This window comes from Ovis aries, chromosome 3, assembly GCF_016772045.2.
Source record: "Ovis aries strain OAR_USU_Benz2616 breed Rambouillet chromosome 3, ARS-UI_Ramb_v3.0, whole genome shotgun sequence".
In the NCBI taxonomy this organism is placed as follows: Eukaryota; Metazoa; Chordata; class Mammalia; order Artiodactyla; family Bovidae; genus Ovis; species Ovis aries.
The window spans coordinates 204245096-204265963 of NC_056056.1; the positions used below are offsets into that span (position 1 = coordinate 204245096).

Sequence of the window (20868 nt, forward strand, 5' to 3'; positions counted from 1 at the left end):
TACCAGGGGAAGATAGCTGGATGGTCTCCAGTTAGAAGACAAGGAAGTAGTATTTACGGATCTCCAAAGAGAAAGAGTTGTGACCTTTATGTTGTCAGCCATGCTATTACTCTAGGGTGAAGAGAAAATCAAGCCCTTTATGGAAATGCCAGGATCCAGAAATACCACACATGCAATTTTTTGAAAAAAAAAAAAAAAAAAACAGCTAATCAAAACAAAAGTATTAGGAAAAGAGGCCTCAGATCTAGCATAACATTTAACATATATTATGGGTGTGCTAAGTCACTTCAGTCGTGTCTGACTCTGTGACTCAATGGACCATAGCCTTTCAGGCTCCACTGTCTGTGGATTCTCCAGGCAAGAATACTGGAGTGGGTTGCCATTTCCTCTTCATGGTAGGAACATGGTAGGCGTTCAATAAATATTTGCTGATATGAATGAATAGATTTTGATTTCAGTGGTTTTATGAGGCTAGGTAATGGTAAATAAAAGGTAAAATGATTAATACTACCTTTGAAAATATATCTGTTTCTGTGTTCACTGGAACAATATGCGAGCAGAAAGATAAAAATGAATGGTCATTATTTGGCATATTATGAATTTTGATCTCAGTGGGGACAGTGTATTGGTTAAAGGGCATCTGTGTGTGTTCTCACTCAGTCGCATTTGATTCTTTGTAACGCTATGGACCATAGTCATTCAGGCTCCTCTGTCCATGGCATTTACCAGGCAAGAATAATGAAGTGGGTTGTCATTTCCTTCTCCAGGAGATCTTCCTCACTCAGAGACTGAACCTGCATCTCTTATGTCTCCTGCATTGGCAGGCGGATTCTTTACCATTGGGCCACCTGGGAAGCACAAAGGAATAGACTTCAGGAAAAAAAAAATTTTTTTTTTCTTAGGATAGATTTACTGAAATTAATATTTCCAGCCTGAATTTCGTGACCGTGGTGTCTCAGATGGTAAAGAATTCACCTGCAATGCAGGAGATCCAGGTTTGATTCCAAGGAAGATCTCCTGGAGAAGGAAATGGCAACCCACTCCAGTATTCTTGCCTGGAGAATTCCATGGACAGAGGATCCTGGCGGGCTACAGTCCATGGGATGGCAAAGACTGGGATGCTGCTGCTGCTAAGTCGCTTCAGTCGTGTCCAACTCTGTGTGACCCCATAGATGGCAGCCCACCAGGCTCCCCCGTCCCTGGGATTCTCCAGGCAAGAATACTGGAGTGGCTTGCCATTTCCTTCTCCAATGCATGAAAGTGAAAAGTGAAAGTGAAGTCACTCAGTAGTATCCGAGTCCTAGTGACCCCATAGACTGCAGCCTACCAGGCTCCTCCATCCATGGGATTTTCCAGGCCAAGAGTACTAGAGTGGGGTGCCATTGCCTTCTCCGAAGACTGGGATAGGAGTGAGAAAAATTTAGTTTGTTTTTGTTACAGCACAATGTTTTTCTAATTAGAAAAATTAAATACCTCTGGGTGGGTTATCTGATCTGCCTCCTGAGAAATCTGTATGCAGGTCAAGGAGCAACAATTAGAACTGGACATGGAACAACAGACTGGTTCCAAATTGAGAAAGGAGTATGTCAAGTCTGTATATTGTTTATTTAACAATAAACTTATTTAACTTATATGCAGAGTACAACTTGAGAAATGCTGGGCTGGATGAAGCACAAGCTGGAATCAAGATTACCAGGAGAAATATCAGTTACCCCAGATATGCAGATGATACTACTCTGATGGCCAGAAAGGGAAAAAGAACTAGAGTCTCTTGATGAAAGTGAAAGAGGAGAGTGAAAAAGTTGGCTTAAAACTCATCATTCAGAAAACTAATATCATGGCATCTGGTCCCATCACTTCATGGCAAATAGATGAGGAAACAGTGGAAACAGTGGCAGACTTTATTTTGGGGGGCTCCAAAATCACTGCAGATGGTGACTGCAGCCATGAAATTAAAAGACACTTGCTCCTTAGAAGAAAAGTTATGACCAACCTAGACAGCATATTAAAAAGCAGAGACATTACTTTGCCAACTAAGTTCCATCTAGTCAAAACTATGGTTTTTTCCAGTAGTCATGTATGGATGTGAGAGTTGGACTATAAAGAAAGCTGAGTGCCTATGAATTGATGCTTTTGAACTATGGTGTTGGAGAAGATTCTTGAGAGTCCCTTGGACAGCAAGGAGATCCAACCAGTCCATCCTAAAGGAAACTGGTCCTGAATATGCATTCAAAGTTTTGAGTAAACTCCAGGAGTTGGTGATGGACAGGGAGGCCTAGCATGCTGCAGTCCATGGGGTCCCAAAGAGTTGGGACAGGACTGAGCAACTGAACTGAAGTGAACCGAGTGGGTCATACATCCTCTGTTTTGTCACTCTCTACCCTTGCCTCTTGTATCATTCTTCACACCATTAATTTTTACCAGTTCCATGGTGCTTGAATGCTTTTGAATTTGTGAATATTAGTTATACCACAATGCTTCTTAGGAGATCAAATGAGTTTACAGAACCACAAGGGACATAAAATAACACTGCTTAGAGTCTTGGACTTTCTATGGGAACTGATATAAAACAGGTAAGATGTGGTGAGTCTTCATATCTCCAGCTGTGGTGGTAGATCGTGTTGGACATGAAACTTGATGTCTTCCTTGGAGCACGTAGAATTTCCTTACATTTCTGTCTGTGGACATGCGGAGGCTGACCAAGTGTGGTTGTGATCACTGGAGCCTCCTGAGAAGGGATCCTTTTCTTCTAATACAATAGAAGACAAATTAAAAAGACATCCTTTCTAAAATAAAACAAAAAATTGTTTCACTTTTGAACACTGCTGTAAACATTCTTGCTTATGGTCTTAGGTGACTACATAAAAATATTCAAAATAAGAAATTTAACCCAGAGATAGACATGTAGTAGGGGCTTTCCTTATCGCTTAGTTGGCAGAGAATCTGTCTGCAATGCAGGAGACCTGGGTTATATTCCTGGATCAGGAAGATTCCCCCGGAGAAGATGGCAACCCACTGGAGTATTCTTGCCTGGAGAATCCCATAGACAGAGGAGCCTGGCAGGCTACAGTCCATGGGGTCTCAAGAGTCAGACATGACTGAGTGACTAAACCACCACAGACATAGGGTAAGAGTTCTATAAATGTAACCTATTATGTTTATCATTGTGATTACTTTTATAATTAGCGAAATACACGACTAATTCAGTTTATAAATGTCTCATCAGATGTTGACTTCTTCCCGATTAATTTCTTGGCTCACTTCTAGTATTATTGTGATATTGTTTAAAAGACATAGCTGAACAAGAGGACATATATAACAAATATAAAACATCTCTAAACCTTGCCAAAAACCACCACCGTTAGTATAAGCATCTTTTATGCTAAAGAACTGCAGAAAGTTCTGGCACACTATTTCCTGTGGGCTATAATTTGTAGACTTACTGACATGAGGATATAGTTGATGTCTTATACCTTGATTCCAGTAAAGCTTCAGGTATAGATTCTTGTGATACTTGTGGACAAAACAAAGAATAAGAACTTTAATACAGTGCAATTAAGTATATTTGTAAATGATCTCATAATTCTGTTTAATGGCAGGCTAGAGGGCATGCCGCAGACTCTGTTCTTCCCATTCTGGACAGTGTTCTTTTTTTAAAAAATGAAACTGTTAATTTGTATTTTTTAAAATTTTATTTCTTTTTTAGTTGGAGGCTAATTACTTTTAGCTTCTGCTATGTGATAATGTGAATCAGCTATATGGATACATATATCCCCTCTCTCTTAAGCCTCCCTCCCATCCCACCCCCAATCCTACACCTTAGATCATCACAGAGCATTGAGCTGAGCTCCCTGTGCTGTGCAGCAGCTTTCCACCAGCTGTCTATTTTACACGTGGTGGTGTATATATGTCAGTGCTGCCCTCCGTTCATCCCAGCCTTTCCTTCCCACTGTGTCCACAAGTCCGTTCTTTATGGTGGACAATGTTCTGATCAATGTTTTTCTCACATACTTGGATAAGGATACACTTCGGTTGATTTCCAAAACTTATAGTCTGTAAGATTCTTACCTTAGATTATCTTCCACAGCTAAAAGTAGACACAAATTTGGTAGGCAAAGAAAATACAAAAGGGATGATGAAATATCAGTACTTGTATTTGCATTTTAGCAAACAAGAGATTATCTTGTTACCCATCAATCACCTCACATGGAAAATCTCAGCCTATAGCTATGATTATATATATATATATATATATATAATATTATATATATATATAAAATAATATATACATCAAGTGACTGGACTAGAAGAAAGAAACAAAGCTGGTATTCATGGAGAAGGAATGGCCATTACTATATTACTAGCAGTGGTTGCTTTTAGACCTGGGCCAGAGCCATGATCTAGATATTAAGCAGGAAAATTTAACATATTCAGCAACCTAGAGAATTTAATGTCCTTGGATCACATGCTGAAAACAGGAAAATGAGTATGATAATGACTTATATTTAAAAAATTTAGGTTTGATTACACCCATTAGTATTCCCCATAAATGTTTTACATATGAATTTTTCTTAGATACTTGATTTTTGCTAAGATAATGGTAATTTTTTCTTTTAAAAGAATAATTCTTTTTAACTCTTGATGGCATGAAGAAATGGAATGGATTTTTACATGTTTGTTTTGTGTCTCTTGATCTTATTCTAACAATGTATTAAAGAATATGTTTAGATTTTCATGTACTATAAATCATAATGTATGAATAAAGATAGTTTTATTTCAAGCTTTACAATTTGTATCTTTTATATAATTTTCTGATCTTACTGAGATTGGTGAAAACTTCCAAAAAAATAAACTTAGATGTTTAATGCTGATTTGGTCTCAAACTCAAAGGGAATGATTTCTATGTACCATTGATAAGTATAGTATTTACTCTAGGGTTTTATAGACAACTTTTTATCAGAAAAAAAGAATATTTTATATTGTTTCCAGCTTTCTGAGAATATTTATTGTGAATAGATGTAGAACTTTACTGAACTTTTTTCCCTCTTGGTGTTTCTCCTTTAATATGTTAATTTATTGATTATATTAATTGATTTCTTAATGCTTCATTATTGAGATCTCATTGACTATGTAATTGATGGTAGTTTGGTTTCAATTTAGTTAAGCTGTTCTCACTATTTTAACTAAGGATCCCCTTGGTGCTTCCCTGTAAGTGGCTTTTTATTAATATTAGGAAATATTGGTTACACTTTCCTTGTAATGGATTCCCAGTTGGCGCAGTAATAAAGAATCCACCTACCAATACAGGAGATGTGAGAAATGTCAGTTTGATCCATGGGTCAGGAATATCCCCTGGAGTGGGAAATGGAAACCCACTCCAGTATTCTTGCCTGGAAAAATCCCACGGACAGAGGAGCCTGAAGGGCTATAGTCCATGGTTGCAAAGAGTCAGACATGACTAAGCACACACCACACACTTTTCCTTGGGATACTCCTTGCTCTTGATTGTTTTGAAGCTGTAGTCTCTTGGTTTCCATCCTCCATTTGCTTGTATTTTCATCTTTCTTTGGTGTTTTTATCCTCTAGTGTTCCTCATGGACCTGAGAGCTCATCATCTCTTATGAATCAAGTATACACTGATGATCCTTAGTAGTCTGCTTGGAGCCCAAATTCCTTTTCTGAGCTGCAGTCAGTAATACCTAAGTACCTACCCATGTTTCCTCTTAGATGATTTACAAATAGTCCAAAATGTTCAAAACAGAACTTGTCATCTCCCACCTTTTCTTCTTTTTCCCACCCTAATGGCTTCTAAACCTATTATTTCTCCAATGATTGCCTCAGGTCACTGTATTCCACATATCGAGGTGCAAAACAAGCATGCTGTCATTGTTGGTTTCGCTTCCTTTATATAACCCCCATATCCATCACCAAGCCTTACTGATTCTACTTCCTGGATGCTTCTCATTGTTGTGAATTTCTCTCTATCTCTAGACATTAATTTATTAATAGTTATATGTACCATTCTCCTCAAACACAGGACCAAATTTCTTGCTCTAGCCAATAAATTCCTTCCTCTCTTTTTTCCTTCCCTTTTTCCTTCCTATTCTTTCCTTCCCCTTTTCTTCTATTCTTTCTTTCCTCTTATAATTTTAAATATTTGTCCTAAATAAAAATATATTTTGTACAAAATAACTTACCAGCAGTTCATTACACATCATTGTTCTTGAAAAATACACTTTAAAAAATTAGTAGAATTTAACTGAGGTGTGTGACAGCAGCATTGAAAAGGTTGAATTTTTTAATGATTTTATTCATTCTGGGGGGGTGTTATCTGGCAACACTTAAATGCTTGAATAATTAACACTAACAATAGAATACCTGCAAACACACCAAGATACAAAGTCTGTAAAGCTCACTTCTGATGCATTAATGGCTTTGGCTAAAATTATTGTTCCTAGAATATAGAACAGATACATTTGTTCACTATTTTCTTATTTAAACTATCCTCTGCCTACTATTTAATTGTGCATGTTACTAAAAGTAAACTTTCAGTGAGACTTTTATTTCAGAAAAGTGTGGGTTTTGGTGTCCTTTTGTAATTGTTCAACCAGTCCAAATTACTTGCCAGTTTCCTCATGAAATTCTAAATATCATTTTTTAAATTTATTTTTACTTTATTTTACTTTACAATACTGTATTAGTTTTGCCATATATTGACATGAATCCACCACGGGTGTACATGCGATCCCAAACATGAACCCCCCTCCCACCTCCCTCCCCATAATATCTCTCTGGGTCATCCCCGTGCACCAGCCCCGAGCATGCTGTGTCCTGCATCGGACATAGACTGGCGATTCGATTCTTACATGATAGCATACATGTTTCAATGCCATTCTCCCAAATCATCCCACCCTCTCCCTCTCCCTCTGAGTCCAAAAGTCCTCTATACACATCTGTGTCTTTTTTGCTGTCTTGCAAAGAGGGTCATCATTGCCATCTTCCTAAATTCCATATATATGTGTTAGTATACTGTATTGGTGTTTTTCTTTCTGGCTTACTTCACCCTGTATAATTGGCTCCAGTTTCATCCATCTCGTCAGAACTGATTCAAATGTATTCTTTTTAATGGCTGAGTAATACTCCATTGTGTGTATGCACCACAGCTTTCTTATCCATTCATCTGCTGATGGACATCTAGGTTGTTTCCATGTCCTGGCTATTATAAACAGTGCTGCGATGAACATTGGGGTACATGTGTCTCTTTCAATTCTGGTTTTCTTGGTGTGTATGCCCAGCAGTGGAATTGCTGGGTCATAAGGCAGTTCTACTTGCAATTTTTTAAGGAATCTCCACACTGTTCTCCATAGTGGTTGTACTAGTTTGCATTCCCACCAACAGTGTAGGAGGGTTCCCTTTTCTTTCTTCACACCCTCTCCAGCATTTATTGCTTGCAGATTTTTGGATCGCAGCCATTCTGACTGGTGTGAAGTGGTACCTCATTGTGGTTTTGATTTTCATTTCTCTAATAATGAGTGATGTTGAGCATCTTTTCATGTGTTTGTTAGCCATCCATATGTCTTCTTTGGAGAAATGTCTGTTTAGTTCTTTGGCCCATTTTTTGATTGGGTCGTTTATTTTTCTGGAATTGAGCTGCATAAGTTGCTTGTATATTTTTGAGATTAGTTGTTTGTCAGTTGTTTCATTTGCTATTATTTTCTCCCATTCTGAATGCTGTCTTTTCACCTTGCTCATATTTTCCTTTGTTGTGCAGAAGCTTTTAATTTTAATTAGATCCCATTTGTTTATTTTTGCTTTTATTTCCAGAATTCTGGGAGGTGGATCATAGAGGATCCTGCTGTGATTTATGTCGGAGAGTGTTTTGCCTATGTTCTCCTCTAGGAGTTTTATAGTTTCTGGTCTTCCATTTAGATCTTTAATCCATTTTGAGTTTATTTTTGTGTATGGTGTTAGAAAGTGATCTAGTTTCATTCTTTTACAAGTGGTTGACCAGTTTTCCCAGCACCACTTGTTAAAGAGATTGTCTTTACTCCATTGTATATTCTTGCCTCCTTTGTCAAAGATAATGTGTCCATAGGTGTGTGGATTTATCTCTGGGCTTTCTATTTTGTTCCATTGATCTATATGTCTGTCTTTGTGCCAGTACCATACTGTCTTGATGACTGTGGCTTTATAGTAGAGCCTGAAGTCAGGCAAGTTGATTCCTCCAGTTCCATTCTTCTTTCTCAAGATTGCTTTGGCTATTCGAGGTTTTTTGTATTTCCATACAAATCTTGAAATTATTTGTTCTAGTTCTGTGAAAAATATGGCTGGTAGCTTGATAGGGATTGCATTGAATTTGTAAATTGCTTTGGGTAGTATCCTCATTTTCACTATATTGATTCTTCCAATCCATGAACATGGTATATTTCTCCATCTATTAGTGTCCTCTTTGCTTTCTCTCATCAGTGTTTTATAGTTTTATATATATAGGTCTTTAGTTTCTTTAGGTAGATATATTCCTAGTATTTTATCCTTTTCATTGCAATGGTGAATGGAATTGTTTCCTTAATTTCTATTTCTACTTTCTCATTATTAGTATATAGGAATGCAAGGGATATCTGTGTGTTAATTTTATATCCTGCAACTTTACTATATTCGTTGATTAGCTCTAGTAATTTTCTGGTGGAGTCTTTAGGGTTTTCTATGTAGAGGATCATGTCATCTGCAAACAGTGAGAGTTTTACTTCTTCTTTTCCAATTTGGATTCCTTTTATTTCTTTTTCTGCTCTGATTGCTGTGGCCAAAACTTCCAGAACTATGTTGAATAGTAGTGGTGAAAGTGGGCACCCTTGTCTTGTTCCTGACTTTAGGGGAAATGCTTTCAATTTTTCACCATTGAGGATAATGTTTGCTGTGGGTTTGTCATAGATAGCTTTTATTATGTTGAGGTATGTTCCTTCTATTCCTGCTTTCTGGAGAGTTTTTTTATCATAAATGGATGTTGAATTTTGTCAAAGGCCTTCTCTGCATCTATTGAGATAATCATATGGCTTTTATTTTTCAATTTGTTAATGTGGTGAATTACATTGATTGATTTGCGGATATTGAAGCATCCTTGCATCCCTGGGATAAAGCCCACTTAGTCATGGTGTATGATCTTTTTAATGTGTTGTTGGATTCTGATTGCTAGAATTTTGTTAAGGATTTTTGCATCTATGTTCATCAGTGATATTGGCCTGTAGTTTTCTTTTTTTGTAATATCTTTGTCAGGTTTTGGTATTAGGGTGATGGTGGCCTCATAGAATGAGTTTGGAAGTTTACCTTCCTCTGCAATTTTCTAGAAGAGTTTGAGTAGGATAGGTGTTAGCTCGTCTTGAAATTTTTGGTAGAATTCAGCTGTGAAGCCGTCTGGACCTGGGCTTTTGTTTGCTGGAAGATTTGTGATTACAGTTTCAGTTTCCGTGCTTGTGATGGGTCTGTTAAGGTTTTCTGTTTCTTCCTGGTTCAGTTTTGGAAAATTGTACTTTTCTAAGAATTTGTCCATTTCTTCCACGTTGTCCATTTTATTGGCATATAATTGCTGATAGTAGTCTCTTATGATCCTTTGTATTTCTGTGTTGTCTGTTGTGATCTCTCCATTTTCATTTCTAATTTTATTGATTTGATTTTTCTCTCTTTGCTTCTTGATGAAATTGGCTAATGGTTTGTCAATTTTATTTATCCTTTCAAAGAACCAGCTTTTGGCTTTGTTGATTTTTGCTATGGTCTCTTTTGTTTCTTTTGCATTTATTTCTGCCCTAATTTTTAAGATTTCTTTCCTTCTACTAACTCTGGGGTTCTCCAATTCTTCCTTTTCTAGTTGCTTTAGGTGTAGAGTTAGGTTATTTATTTGACTTTTTTCTTGTTTCTTGAGGTATGCCTGTATTGCTATGAATTCTAAATATCTTAAAAATCCAAGGCAAATATCACCTCCCTTTCTCTCCGACAATAATGTTTGTTGTTACGTTTTCCATGTTCACATTACATTTTATTTTTACTTCTATATTGTATTTCTTTCTGTGAAATCTATTATAGATTTCCTAATGCTCTCTTTGTTCTTTTTTGTATTAACCTATTCTGTATTTGGAAAAAACTCTGACATAAAGTAGGCACTCATAAAATATAATCATTGAATAATACCTAAATTACTTAGCTTATTTCTAAAGCAAGCTAAGATATTTTGATCCAAATGGTATAGGATTTCTAATGAGGAGGAAAGTACAATCAGTGAAAAAGAACCTCTCCATATTTGCATGCATATTTGCCTTTAACATTTTCATCACCACCACAAGTGGAAAATTTCAGTCTCTGCCCATGATGAATGGACACACAAACTATTTGGCTTGAAAATTAGTAGCTCTCTCAAAGAAATAAAACCATTTCCATGAAAGTACTTAAGACTGCAATGCTTAGCAGATCTTTCTGGGTTTATATTGGCATTACAATCAAAGCAGAAAGGTTTTCTAGGTATGAGACTGTATCCAACAGCAAGAATTCTTCTTCAGACTGTAACTGCAATAAAAGCACTGAAGATAAGGATCGGAAATGGATCCTATTCTGCTGTAGCTTCATTCTAATTTTTCATTGAGACGTAATATTAGAAATCTGGATTTTTTTCAGTGGAAATGTTCCCTGGGTTGAGTACAGTCTTTCTGATACTGTCAGGAGTGGAATTCTTAATCGGAATTCTAGGCAATGTGTTCATTGGACTGGTACTCTGCTCTGAATGTGTTAAGAACCAAAAGACATCTTTATTTGACTTCATCCTCACTGGCTTGGCTATCTCCAGAATCAGTCAACTGTTGGTGTTTTTTGTGGAATCACTTATAATGGGACTAGAACCACAGGTATTTGCCATTTTTAAACTAGCGAAGCCCATTGCTTTACTTTGGAGAATATCTAATCATTTGACTACCTGGCTTGTCACCTGCCTAAGTATTTTCTATCTCCTTAAGATAGCTCATTTCTCCCACTCTCTTTTTTTCTGGCTGAAGTGGAGAATGAACAGCGTCATTCTTGTGATACTTGCATTTTCTTTGGTCTTTCTGATTTTGGACATTCTTTTGCTAGAAACATTTAATGATCTCTTCTGGAATTTAATAAATGAAGGCAATTTGACTTTAGTTGAAAGTAAAACTCATTATATTAAAAGCGAGAGTCTTCTTAGTTTCTCCTATTTCATTCCTATTGTTCTGTCCCTGCTCTCATTGTTTTTTTTATTTCGGTCCTTGGTGAAACACACCAGAAATTTGCATCTCAATTTTATGGGTTCCAGGGACTTCAGCACAAAGGCCCATAAAAGAGCCATGAAAATGGTGACGTCATTCCTCCTCCTTATCATGGTTCATTTTCTTTTTACACAATTGGCAAATTGGATGTTTCATAGGTTTTTGGACAGTAAGTTCACAAAGTTCATCATGTTAGCACTATATGTCTTTCCTTCAGGCCACTCGTTCATGTTGATTCTGGGAAACAACCAGTTAAGACAGATAGCCTTGAAGGTACTGAAGCATCTTAAAAGCTCCTTGAAAAGACAAAATCCATTGGCTTTATAGAAACACTTTCAGAATCTTTTCAAAGATGAAAACTTTATGAGGAGATTTTGAGGGTTAATTTTCACTTCTACTGTTTTGTTTTTCCTCTTGGGTTCCTTTAGGTATTGTTGAGCATAACTGAAATTTTCCTTAGAACAGGTTGCTTTTGATGATAATTCACACATGTTCATTGGTTACCAATATTTAAAAGTTTTGAATATTCTTTTAAAGATAGTCAAATTAGATTTCTGAAAAAGATGTGTGTAATTTCAACTCGTATTTGGGAGAAGAGGCTTGTAACTTTTTAGAAATTAAGATAAATCCTACTTGACTAAGTAGAAGATCTATAAAATATTGATAGAAAAGTTAACTAAGCAGCTAAAGTCATAGGTGGGAAAAACATAACCTCATAGCTCAAAAGTCTTAAAAAGAAATTAAAAAAAGGCTTTGTATTGTTATTGGGAGTCTTACTGATAACAAAAGAATGAGATGTTTCAGAATGAGTGATATTCATAGTGCTGCTGCCAACATAGATGTTATCTGCAAAAAAAAAAAAAAAAGACCTCTTCCTTTCCAATATTTGTTTGTTTTTATATTACAATGTTGTACCAATTACCATATTTCATTATCCTTTATGCCTACATCAATCAGTGTTATAAGAACACTACTGAAAAACAGCAAGGTTACCAGGCATCTCCATATTGAGGTTTCAATGGTTTTTATCACATTAAAGAAGTGTTCTCCTAGACCAATCCTATTAATGGTTATATCTGGATTGAGGGTGAAATTTTATCAGAAGTCTTTTTGACATCTATCTAAATAAATTGCTTTTATTTCCCTTGGAAAAAAAGAATTATATTCATAGCACAAAATAAATTTTCTTTAAGTAGAAGTTCAAAACATGCTTATAATATTAATTTTAATTTGAAACCCCAAATCATAAATGATGTATTGTGCACTTACTAATTCTGCTAAATTCCAGGATATGGGGTATGTATTTTCAGAGTGGTAGAAAGTCAATATTTCTATCACGTTATGTAATAGAAGTAAACATAGAAGGAAGAATTATCCTTAATTCAAAATCACACAACTGCTTTTACAAAAGTATCATAATTACAGTTTGAGAATATATTTTTGTCTGTGCAGATACATTTTCTCATAATCTGATCAGTAGAGTTCTTAGAGAAAGAAATGGAAACAGGTCAATAGTAAAGACACAGAAATTTTTTAATACCATTACGTGTTTAGTGTAAATTTTGGTCGTGCTTGTGTATAGTGTTGTTTTGACTAAAATTATCCGAATTTATATAAGGTGACTACAAATTGTAAACAAAGTTAAGGATAAGAAAGTTTACTATAAAATTTCAAAATGATGGTATGAATTTTAATATTGCACAGATGTTATACTTGTATATATAATGGAAATTATTAAAAATCATCCTTGTTAAGGTTGACCCTTGATATAATCTTTAGATTGTATTAGAGTAAAGAAACAAAAAGTTGCATTTAGATGGTGATAAATATGTGACCTATAAGTTAACCTTAATAAAGCCATAGGAAAGGGCACTGCTTTAGGGCTGTTCCCTGAAGCTAAGAATGATGTTAGAATTATTAATATTTATGTCCACCCTCAAACACCATATGTAGAAAACTAAACAGAGACATTACTTTGCCAACAGAAACATTGCTAGCAGAGACAGTATTTTGACAAAAAAGGTCTGTCTAGTCAAGGCCATGGTTTTTCCAGTGGTCATGTACGGATGTGAAAGTTGGACTATAAAGAAAGCTGAGTGCCAAAGAATTGGTGCTTTTGAACTGTGGTGTTGGAGAAGACTCTTGAGAGTCCCTTGGACTGCAAGGAGATCCAACCACTCCATCCTAAAGGATATCAGTCCTGAGTGTTCTTTGGAAGGACTGATGTTGAAGCTGAAACTCCAATACTTTGGCCACCTGATGCAAAGAGCTGACTTATTTGAAAAGACCTTGATGCTGGGAAAGATTGAGGGCAGGAAGAGAAGGGAATACCAAGGATGAGATGGTTGGATGGCATCACCGACTCAATGGACATGAATTTGAGTAAGCTCTGGGAGTTGGTGATGACAGGGAGGCCTGGCGTGCTGCAGTCCATGAGGTTGCAAAGAGTTGGACATGACTGAGCGAATGAACTGAACTGAACTGAACTGAAATGGCTAGCACATCTAGACTCTGTGGTGCTTTTGTTTATCAGTTACAATAATGAATCTGATGATGGTTTTAATGATAAGAAATAGAGTGTCCTGCTCAATGCTATGTAGCAGACTGGATAGGAGGAGAGGTTGGGGGAGAATGGATACATGTATATGTATGGCTGAGTCTCTTTGCTGTCTTCCTGAAACTATCACAACATTAATTGGCTGTACTCTAACAAAATAAAAAGTTAAAAAAAAGTGTCTTATAAAAAGTAACATTCATTTTACAAAATAAAATGTACATATATTGTTTTGGACACTAAGTTAGTATTTTACCAAAGATTATCATTGCGGTTATCTTGGATTGGTAAAAAGTAATGTGCAAATCAAGCTGAATACATATAGCTGAGTTTGTTTTTTCTTGGATAGTCTTTCATATAAATTACTTAAAGATAATCTTGCACTCTTTATAAGATAATAACCAAAAGTAACACTAAAGTTTTACCTTAGTTTTTTTTTTTTTTTAGTTAAAACTTTAGTTGCATTTCTTTTCCGTGGGGATGGTCTTGATCCCTGTCTCCAGTATAATGTCATGAACCACAGTCCATAGTTCATCAAGCACTCTATCTATTAGATCTAGTCCCTCAAATCTATTTCTCACTTCCACTGTATAATCATAAGGGATTTGATTTAGGTCATACCTGAATGGTCTAGTGGTTTTTCCTACTTTCTTCAATTTAAGTCTGAATTTGGCAGTAAGGAGTTCATGATCTGAGCCACAGTCAGCACCCGGTCTTGTTTTCGTTGACTGTATAGAGCTTCTCCGTTTTTGGCTGCAAAGAAAATAATCAATCTGATTTTGGTGTTGACCATCTGGTGATGTCCATGTCTAGAGTCTTCTCTTGTGTTGTTGGAAGAGGGTATTTGCTATGACCAGTGCATTTTCTTGGCAAAACTCTTATTAGTCTTTGCCCTGCTTCATTCCACATTCCAAGACCAAATTTGCCTGTTACTCCAGGTGTTTCTTGACTTCCTACTTTTGCATTCCAGTCCCCTATAATGAAAAGGACATCTTTTCTGGGTGTTAGTTCTAAAAGGTCTTATAGGTCTTCATAGAACCTTTCAACTTCAGTTTCTTCAGCATTACTGGTTGGGGCATAGACTTGGATTACTGTGATATTGAATGGTTTGCCTTGGAAAGGAACAGAGATCATTCTGTCGTTTTTGAGATTGCATCCAAGTACTGCCTTTCAGACTCTTTTTTTAACCATGATGGCTTCTCCATTTCTTCTAAGAGATTCCTGCCTGCAGTAGTAGATATAATGGTCATCTGAGTTAAATTCACCCATTCCAGTCCATTTCAGTTCACTGATTTCAAGAATGTCAACGTTCACTCTTGCCATCTCTTGTTTGACCACTTCCAATTTGCCTTGATTCATGGACCTGACATTCCAGGTTTCTATGCAATATTGCTCTTTATAGCACCAGACCTTGCTTCTATCACCAGTCACATCCACAAGGTTATTGTTTTTGCTTTGGCTCCATCTCTTCATTCTTTCTGGAGTTATTTCTCCACTGACCTCCAGTAGCATATTGGGCACCTACTGACCTGGGGAGTTCCTTTTTCAGTATCTTATCATTTTGGCTTTTCATACTGTTCATGGGATTCTCAAGGCAAGAATACTGAAGTGGTTTGCCATTCCTTTCTCCAGTGGACCACATTCTGTCAGACCTCTCCACCATGACCCGCCCATCTTGGGTGGCACCACAGGCATGGCTTAGCTTCACTGAGTTAGACAAGGCTGTCTGGGGAGGCCTTACAAATAGCTGTCAAAAGAAGAGAAGCAAAAGGCAAAGGAGAAAAGGCAAGATATAAGCATCTGAATGCAGAGTTACAAAGACTAGCAAGAAGAGATAAGAAAGCCTTCCTCAGTGATCAATGCAAAGAAATAGAGGAAAACAAGAAAATGGGAAAGACTAGAGATCTCTTCAAGAAAATTAGAGATACCAAGGGAATATTTCATGCAAAGATGGGCCCGATAAGGACAGAAATGATATGGACAGAGCAGAAGATTTTAAGAAGAGGTGGCAAGAATACACAGTAGAACTGTACAAAAAAGATCTTCAAAACCCAGATAATCACGATGGTGTGATTACTCATCTAGAGCCAGACATCCTGGAATGTGAAGTCAAGTGGGCCTTAGAAAGCATCACTATGAACAAAGCTAGTGGAGGTGATGAAATTCCAGTTGAGCTATTTCAAATCCTGAAAGATGATGCTGTGAAAGTGCTGCACTCACTATGCCAGCAAATTTGGGAAACTCAGCAGTGGCCACAGGACTGGGAAAGGTCAGATTTCATTCCAATCCCAAAGAAAGGCAATGCCAAAGAATGCTCAAATTACCGCACAATTGCACTCATCTCACATGCTAGTAAAGTAATGCTCAAAATTCTCCAAGCCAGGCTTCAGCAATACATGAACAAAGAACTTCCTGATGTTCAGGCTGGTTTTAGAAAAGGCAACGGAACCAGAGATCAAATTGCCAACATCTGCTGGATCATCAAAAAAGCAAGAGAGTTCCAGAAAACATCTATTTCTGCTTTATTGACTATGCCAAAGCCTTTGGTTGTGTGGATCACAATAAACTGTGGAAAATTCTGAAAGAGATGGGAATACCAGGCCACCTGATCTGCCTCTTGAGAAACCTATATGCAGGTCAGGAAGCAACAGTTAGAACTAGACATGGAAGAACAGACTGGTTCCAAATAGGAAAAGGAGTACGTCAAGGCTGTATATTGTCACCCTGCTTATTTAACTTATATGCAGAGTACATCATGTGAAATGCTGGGCTGGAAAAAGCACAAGCTGAAATCAAGATTGCCGGGAGAAATATCAATATCCTCAGATATGCAGATGACACCACCCTTATGGCAGAAAGTGAAGAGGAACTAAAAAGCCTCTTGATTAAAGTGAAAGAGGAGAGTGAAACAGTTGGCTTAAAGCTCAACATTCAGAAAACGAAGATCATGGCATCTGGTCCCATCACTTCACGGCAAATAGCTGGGGAAACAGTGGAAACTGTGTCAGACTTTATTTTGGGGGGCTCCAAAATCACTGCAGATGGTGACTGCAGCCATGAAATTAAAAGACGCTTGCTCCTTGGAAGAAAAGTTATGACCAACCTAGAGAACATATTGAAAACAGAGACATTACTTTGCCAACAAAGGTCCATCTAGTCAAGGCTATGGTTTTTCCGGTGGTCATATATGGATGTGAGAGTTGGACTGTGAGGAAGGCTGAGCGCCCGAAGAATTGATGCTTTTGAACTGTGGTGTTGGAGAAGACTCTTGAGATTGCCTTGGACTGCAAGGAGATCCAACCAGTCCATTCTGAAGGAGATCAGCCCTGGGATTTCTTTGGAAGGAATGATGCTAAAGCTGAAACTCCAGTACTTTGGCCACCTCATGTGAAGAGTTGACTCATTGGAAAAGACTCTGATGCTGGGAGGGATTCGGGGCAGGAGGATAAGGGGACGACAGAGGATGAGATGGCTGGATGGCATCACTGACTCAATGGACCTGAGTCTGAGTGAACTCCGGGAGTTGGTGATGGACAGGGAGGCCATGAGTTGGACACGACTGAGCAACTGAACTGAACTAAACTGAACTGAGCTTTAGTTACTAAATTTCTGTTTGGTAGAGTACATAAAGAAATAAGCAAACTGTGCTTGGAATAAATGAATCTTTAGTGTAAGTGTCTAACTAGGAGTAAGTTCATATTTCTGCAGCCACCTTAGGAAGATGGAATTATAAGGAACAGAGACCTATTTTTGTCAAAGTATACCAAAAGACTAATAAATGACCAGGCCATAGGCTAGAGTAATTACAATTGATGTATAGATATTATAAGCTGTATGCTTGAATGGCAGATGAGATCAAGCTTGGCAGCCCTGTGAAAAGAGCCTCTGTGAGTGACTCAGTGGCAGACAAGCCACAATACAAGAAGAGCCACTCCCAATATGTATGTTGCTGGCCCCATGCAATCTGGAGAAGAAAGACTGAATGATAATATCCTGCTGCTGCTGCTGCTAATTCACTTCAATCATGTCCAACTCTGTGTGACCCTGTGGGCAGCAGCCCAGCAGCCTCCTCTGTCCATGGGATTCTCTAGGCAAGAATACTGGACTGTGTTGCCATTTCCTTCCCCAGATAATAACCTACCCTGTGACAAATAGTGTTGGGGTAAGAGGAAGAGTAACATTGATTTCTCACTAACCACCCTTTTCTCATTCACCAAATAAATGTTCACTTTAAGAATCTGGGTGTAACCATTTTTATTTCAGTTTGTTCACTCAGGCAACTTGTAGTAGGGGGAAAAATAAACTTTTTATGGATGGAAGAGTGTTATCATTGATCCGTAAGACTAGTGCTGAAGTCAGTTCGTTTTTAGTCGCTTTAGTCATGTCTGACTGTTTTGCAACCCCATGGACTGTAGTCCGCCAGGATCCTCTGTCCATGGGGATTCTCCAGGCAAGAATACTGGAGTGGGTGGCCATTTTCTTTTCCAGGGGATCTTCCCCACCCAGTTATCCAACTAAATATCTGAAGTCTCCTGCATTGCAGGTGGATCCTTCACCACTAGCACCACTTGGGAAGCCCATCTGGTAAGACATAAATCAAGAACATCAGGGCATGTTTTCTTGAATCCTGCTGAGTGTGCAGATCAGATAGAAACATGTAACTTCACTGATGTCTGAGAAAGAGGTGTGCAGATTTCCTAATGTCTCATGTCATTTATCTATTCTCTCTCAATAGGTGGCTTCTCCTAGCAAGATCCTGATTAGACCCCATGTCCTCTGAGCCAGGGACATCCTTTGAAGGGGTGCTTGCTTATCACATGGTCATTCTCAATTCTGTCATATAAGACACTGGATATGTTGTCTAGAGTAATCTATGTTCTATTAAGGACCTTAAGACCAATTATTACAAAAACATATTGATTTGAAAGATTTTTTTGATTTATTTGGGGAACATATGTAGGGGAGCCTTTTTTATCTCCTTGGACACCAATATAAATGCAACCTCAGAAAACTAAAAAACAAACAAACAAACAAACAAAACGCAACTATTCTTGCTTTGAGTTTGAGACATTAATGCTTACCAGTGTGGGAATTTATTAAGTTAGATTGTCTTAGTTTTGTCATGAGGAGGAACCAGGGGATATATCTGCCCTTTAAGGATTTTGGGGAGAAAAGAAACCTAATAGCAAAACCTAATTTTGTAACCTCAATTACAAAAATGAAAGAATTCTAAGTGAAACAAAAATGTACCAGGAAACAAGAAATGTTCACAGACAGCAGGGATTGTGTTCTTGTGCCCCATGTTCAGTTGTGTCTGAGTCTTTGCGACACTATGGGCTGTAGCCCTCCAGGTTCCCCTGTGCATGGAATTTCTCAGACAAGAATACTGGAGTGAGTTGCCATTTCCTTCTCTAGGGGATCTTCCCAGCCCAGGGATTGAACCTGCATCTCCTGATTCTTCTGCATTGGCAAGTTGATTCTTTACCACTGTGCCACCTTGGAAGCTCCATAGCAGTGATTAAGCTGAGGAAATATCCTTCAGGTATGAATGATTAAATCTTTGTCCCTTCAAGCTGTGGCCCTGGTCCCAGTTGACTGCTTCTTGGCTTAGAAACACTGAAGGCAAAGAAACATTGAAGATCCCTTTTACCTGAAAAACACAAAGGCTAGTGCTTTCATTTAGTGACTAGAAAAGCAGTTGTTGTTAAGGTCAATGTGTGGAATCTCTAAGTTGTGATTCAAAAAGAATTAGGAGGCTATTTCTTTGCTTGCAAATAAATGGGACATCTTTCTATTGACAGGATGATAGAGCATCACAACTAGGGGAGCATTTGTTGCTGACTTCTCTGAGACTATTCAGTTCAGTCGCTCAGGCATGTCCAACCCTTTGTGACTGTCCAACTCTTTGTTTGTTCTCTCTTGAGCTGGCCCACTGTTCCAACAGCGTCTCCCACTCTAATAAACCTTATTCTCCTCTAATTCTGCCTTATGTCTAAAACTATTGGGAAATCTAAATGTGTGGGCTCAGGGAAGGGAAATGTAACTGAGCAGGCCCCCACGGGACCTTCCCAACAGGCCTTCCCCCATATCCTCTGCTTTAGCTTCTCTCAATGTGTTTTCTCACTATTTCTTGGAGGAAATGTGAATCTTCCTACTGACAATTATAAAATCAATGTTCGCAAATTTTCTGACTTCAATTATAGTCATTATGGTTAAGTTTAGACTGATTAATTTGGATTATTATAGCATATACATAAATTTAATGAATCATTATCTACCTAAAACTTTTGTAACAATATGCTTTTCATTTAAACATGCAATAGCACTTTCTTTTGCATGTATAAATCAATCATTGTAAGAATAAAGGATATAAAGGCAGTCCCCCAGGAAATGAGATAGTTCTGCAGTTACGTAGATTTTTCTAAAACTGTGATTGTTAACTTGGACTTTGAATTTAACTTATAGCGTATGGCACTTGTGATTTTAAATTTGTAATTACATCCTTTAGAGTGAGTTTCTCCTTTAGTGTAAAGTGTATAACTATGAACTCAAGTGTTTTTTAATGACTAAGCACCTATTGGCTGATTTGCTGTCTGGTCTTTTTTTGTCACTGCTAAGCCACACCTATCAGTGAAGTCTGCTTCTCAGGTAGCCTTCTATACCAGGTCAGAGCATTTCTGAAAACATCAGTGATCTCTAGGCCTTCTTGCTCCCCTGCCACAAAAGCTAGAGTTTTCTATCCATTTTCAACTCTTTGGGCTTAAAGTAGCTCTCTTTCAAAGACTCCCACATCTTGGTTGCCAGATGTGTACAATGATCTTAATGATTCGGTATGACTTCTGATTTGAACCAGAAGACGAGAGCAGTGTTGGTTATTTCAGGTGAGTACAGAAATCTCTCATGAGTTCATATGTTACAAAACTGTCTCTAGCTTTAAAGGGTTTCCATCTTTTCTTGCTCTAATACTAGTTTCACCATCAAGTCTTAACGCATTTTCTCTTTTCCTGTGTTCTCAATGAGATAACCAGCCGAGTTCACACTCATTCA

General features: G+C 37.6%; 1 protein-coding gene across 1 annotated transcript; it reads left to right on the forward strand.

Moving 5' to 3' along the window:
* Positions 1-10664: 10664 nt before the first annotated feature.
* Positions 10665-11594, forward strand: TAS2R42 (taste 2 receptor member 42). Its single transcript, XM_012176116.4, has one exon. It carries the CDS (start codon positions 10665-10667, stop codon positions 11592-11594), a length of 930 nt encoding a protein of 309 aa, XP_012031506.3.
* The last annotated feature ends 9274 nt before the right edge of the window (positions 11595-20868 follow it).

Bases quoted from the DNA above. Each gene is read 5' to 3' on its own strand.
- TAS2R42 (XM_012176116.4), top strand. From the start codon at position 10,665: ATGTTCCCTGGGTTGAGTACAGTCTTTCTGATACTGTCAGGAGTGGAA.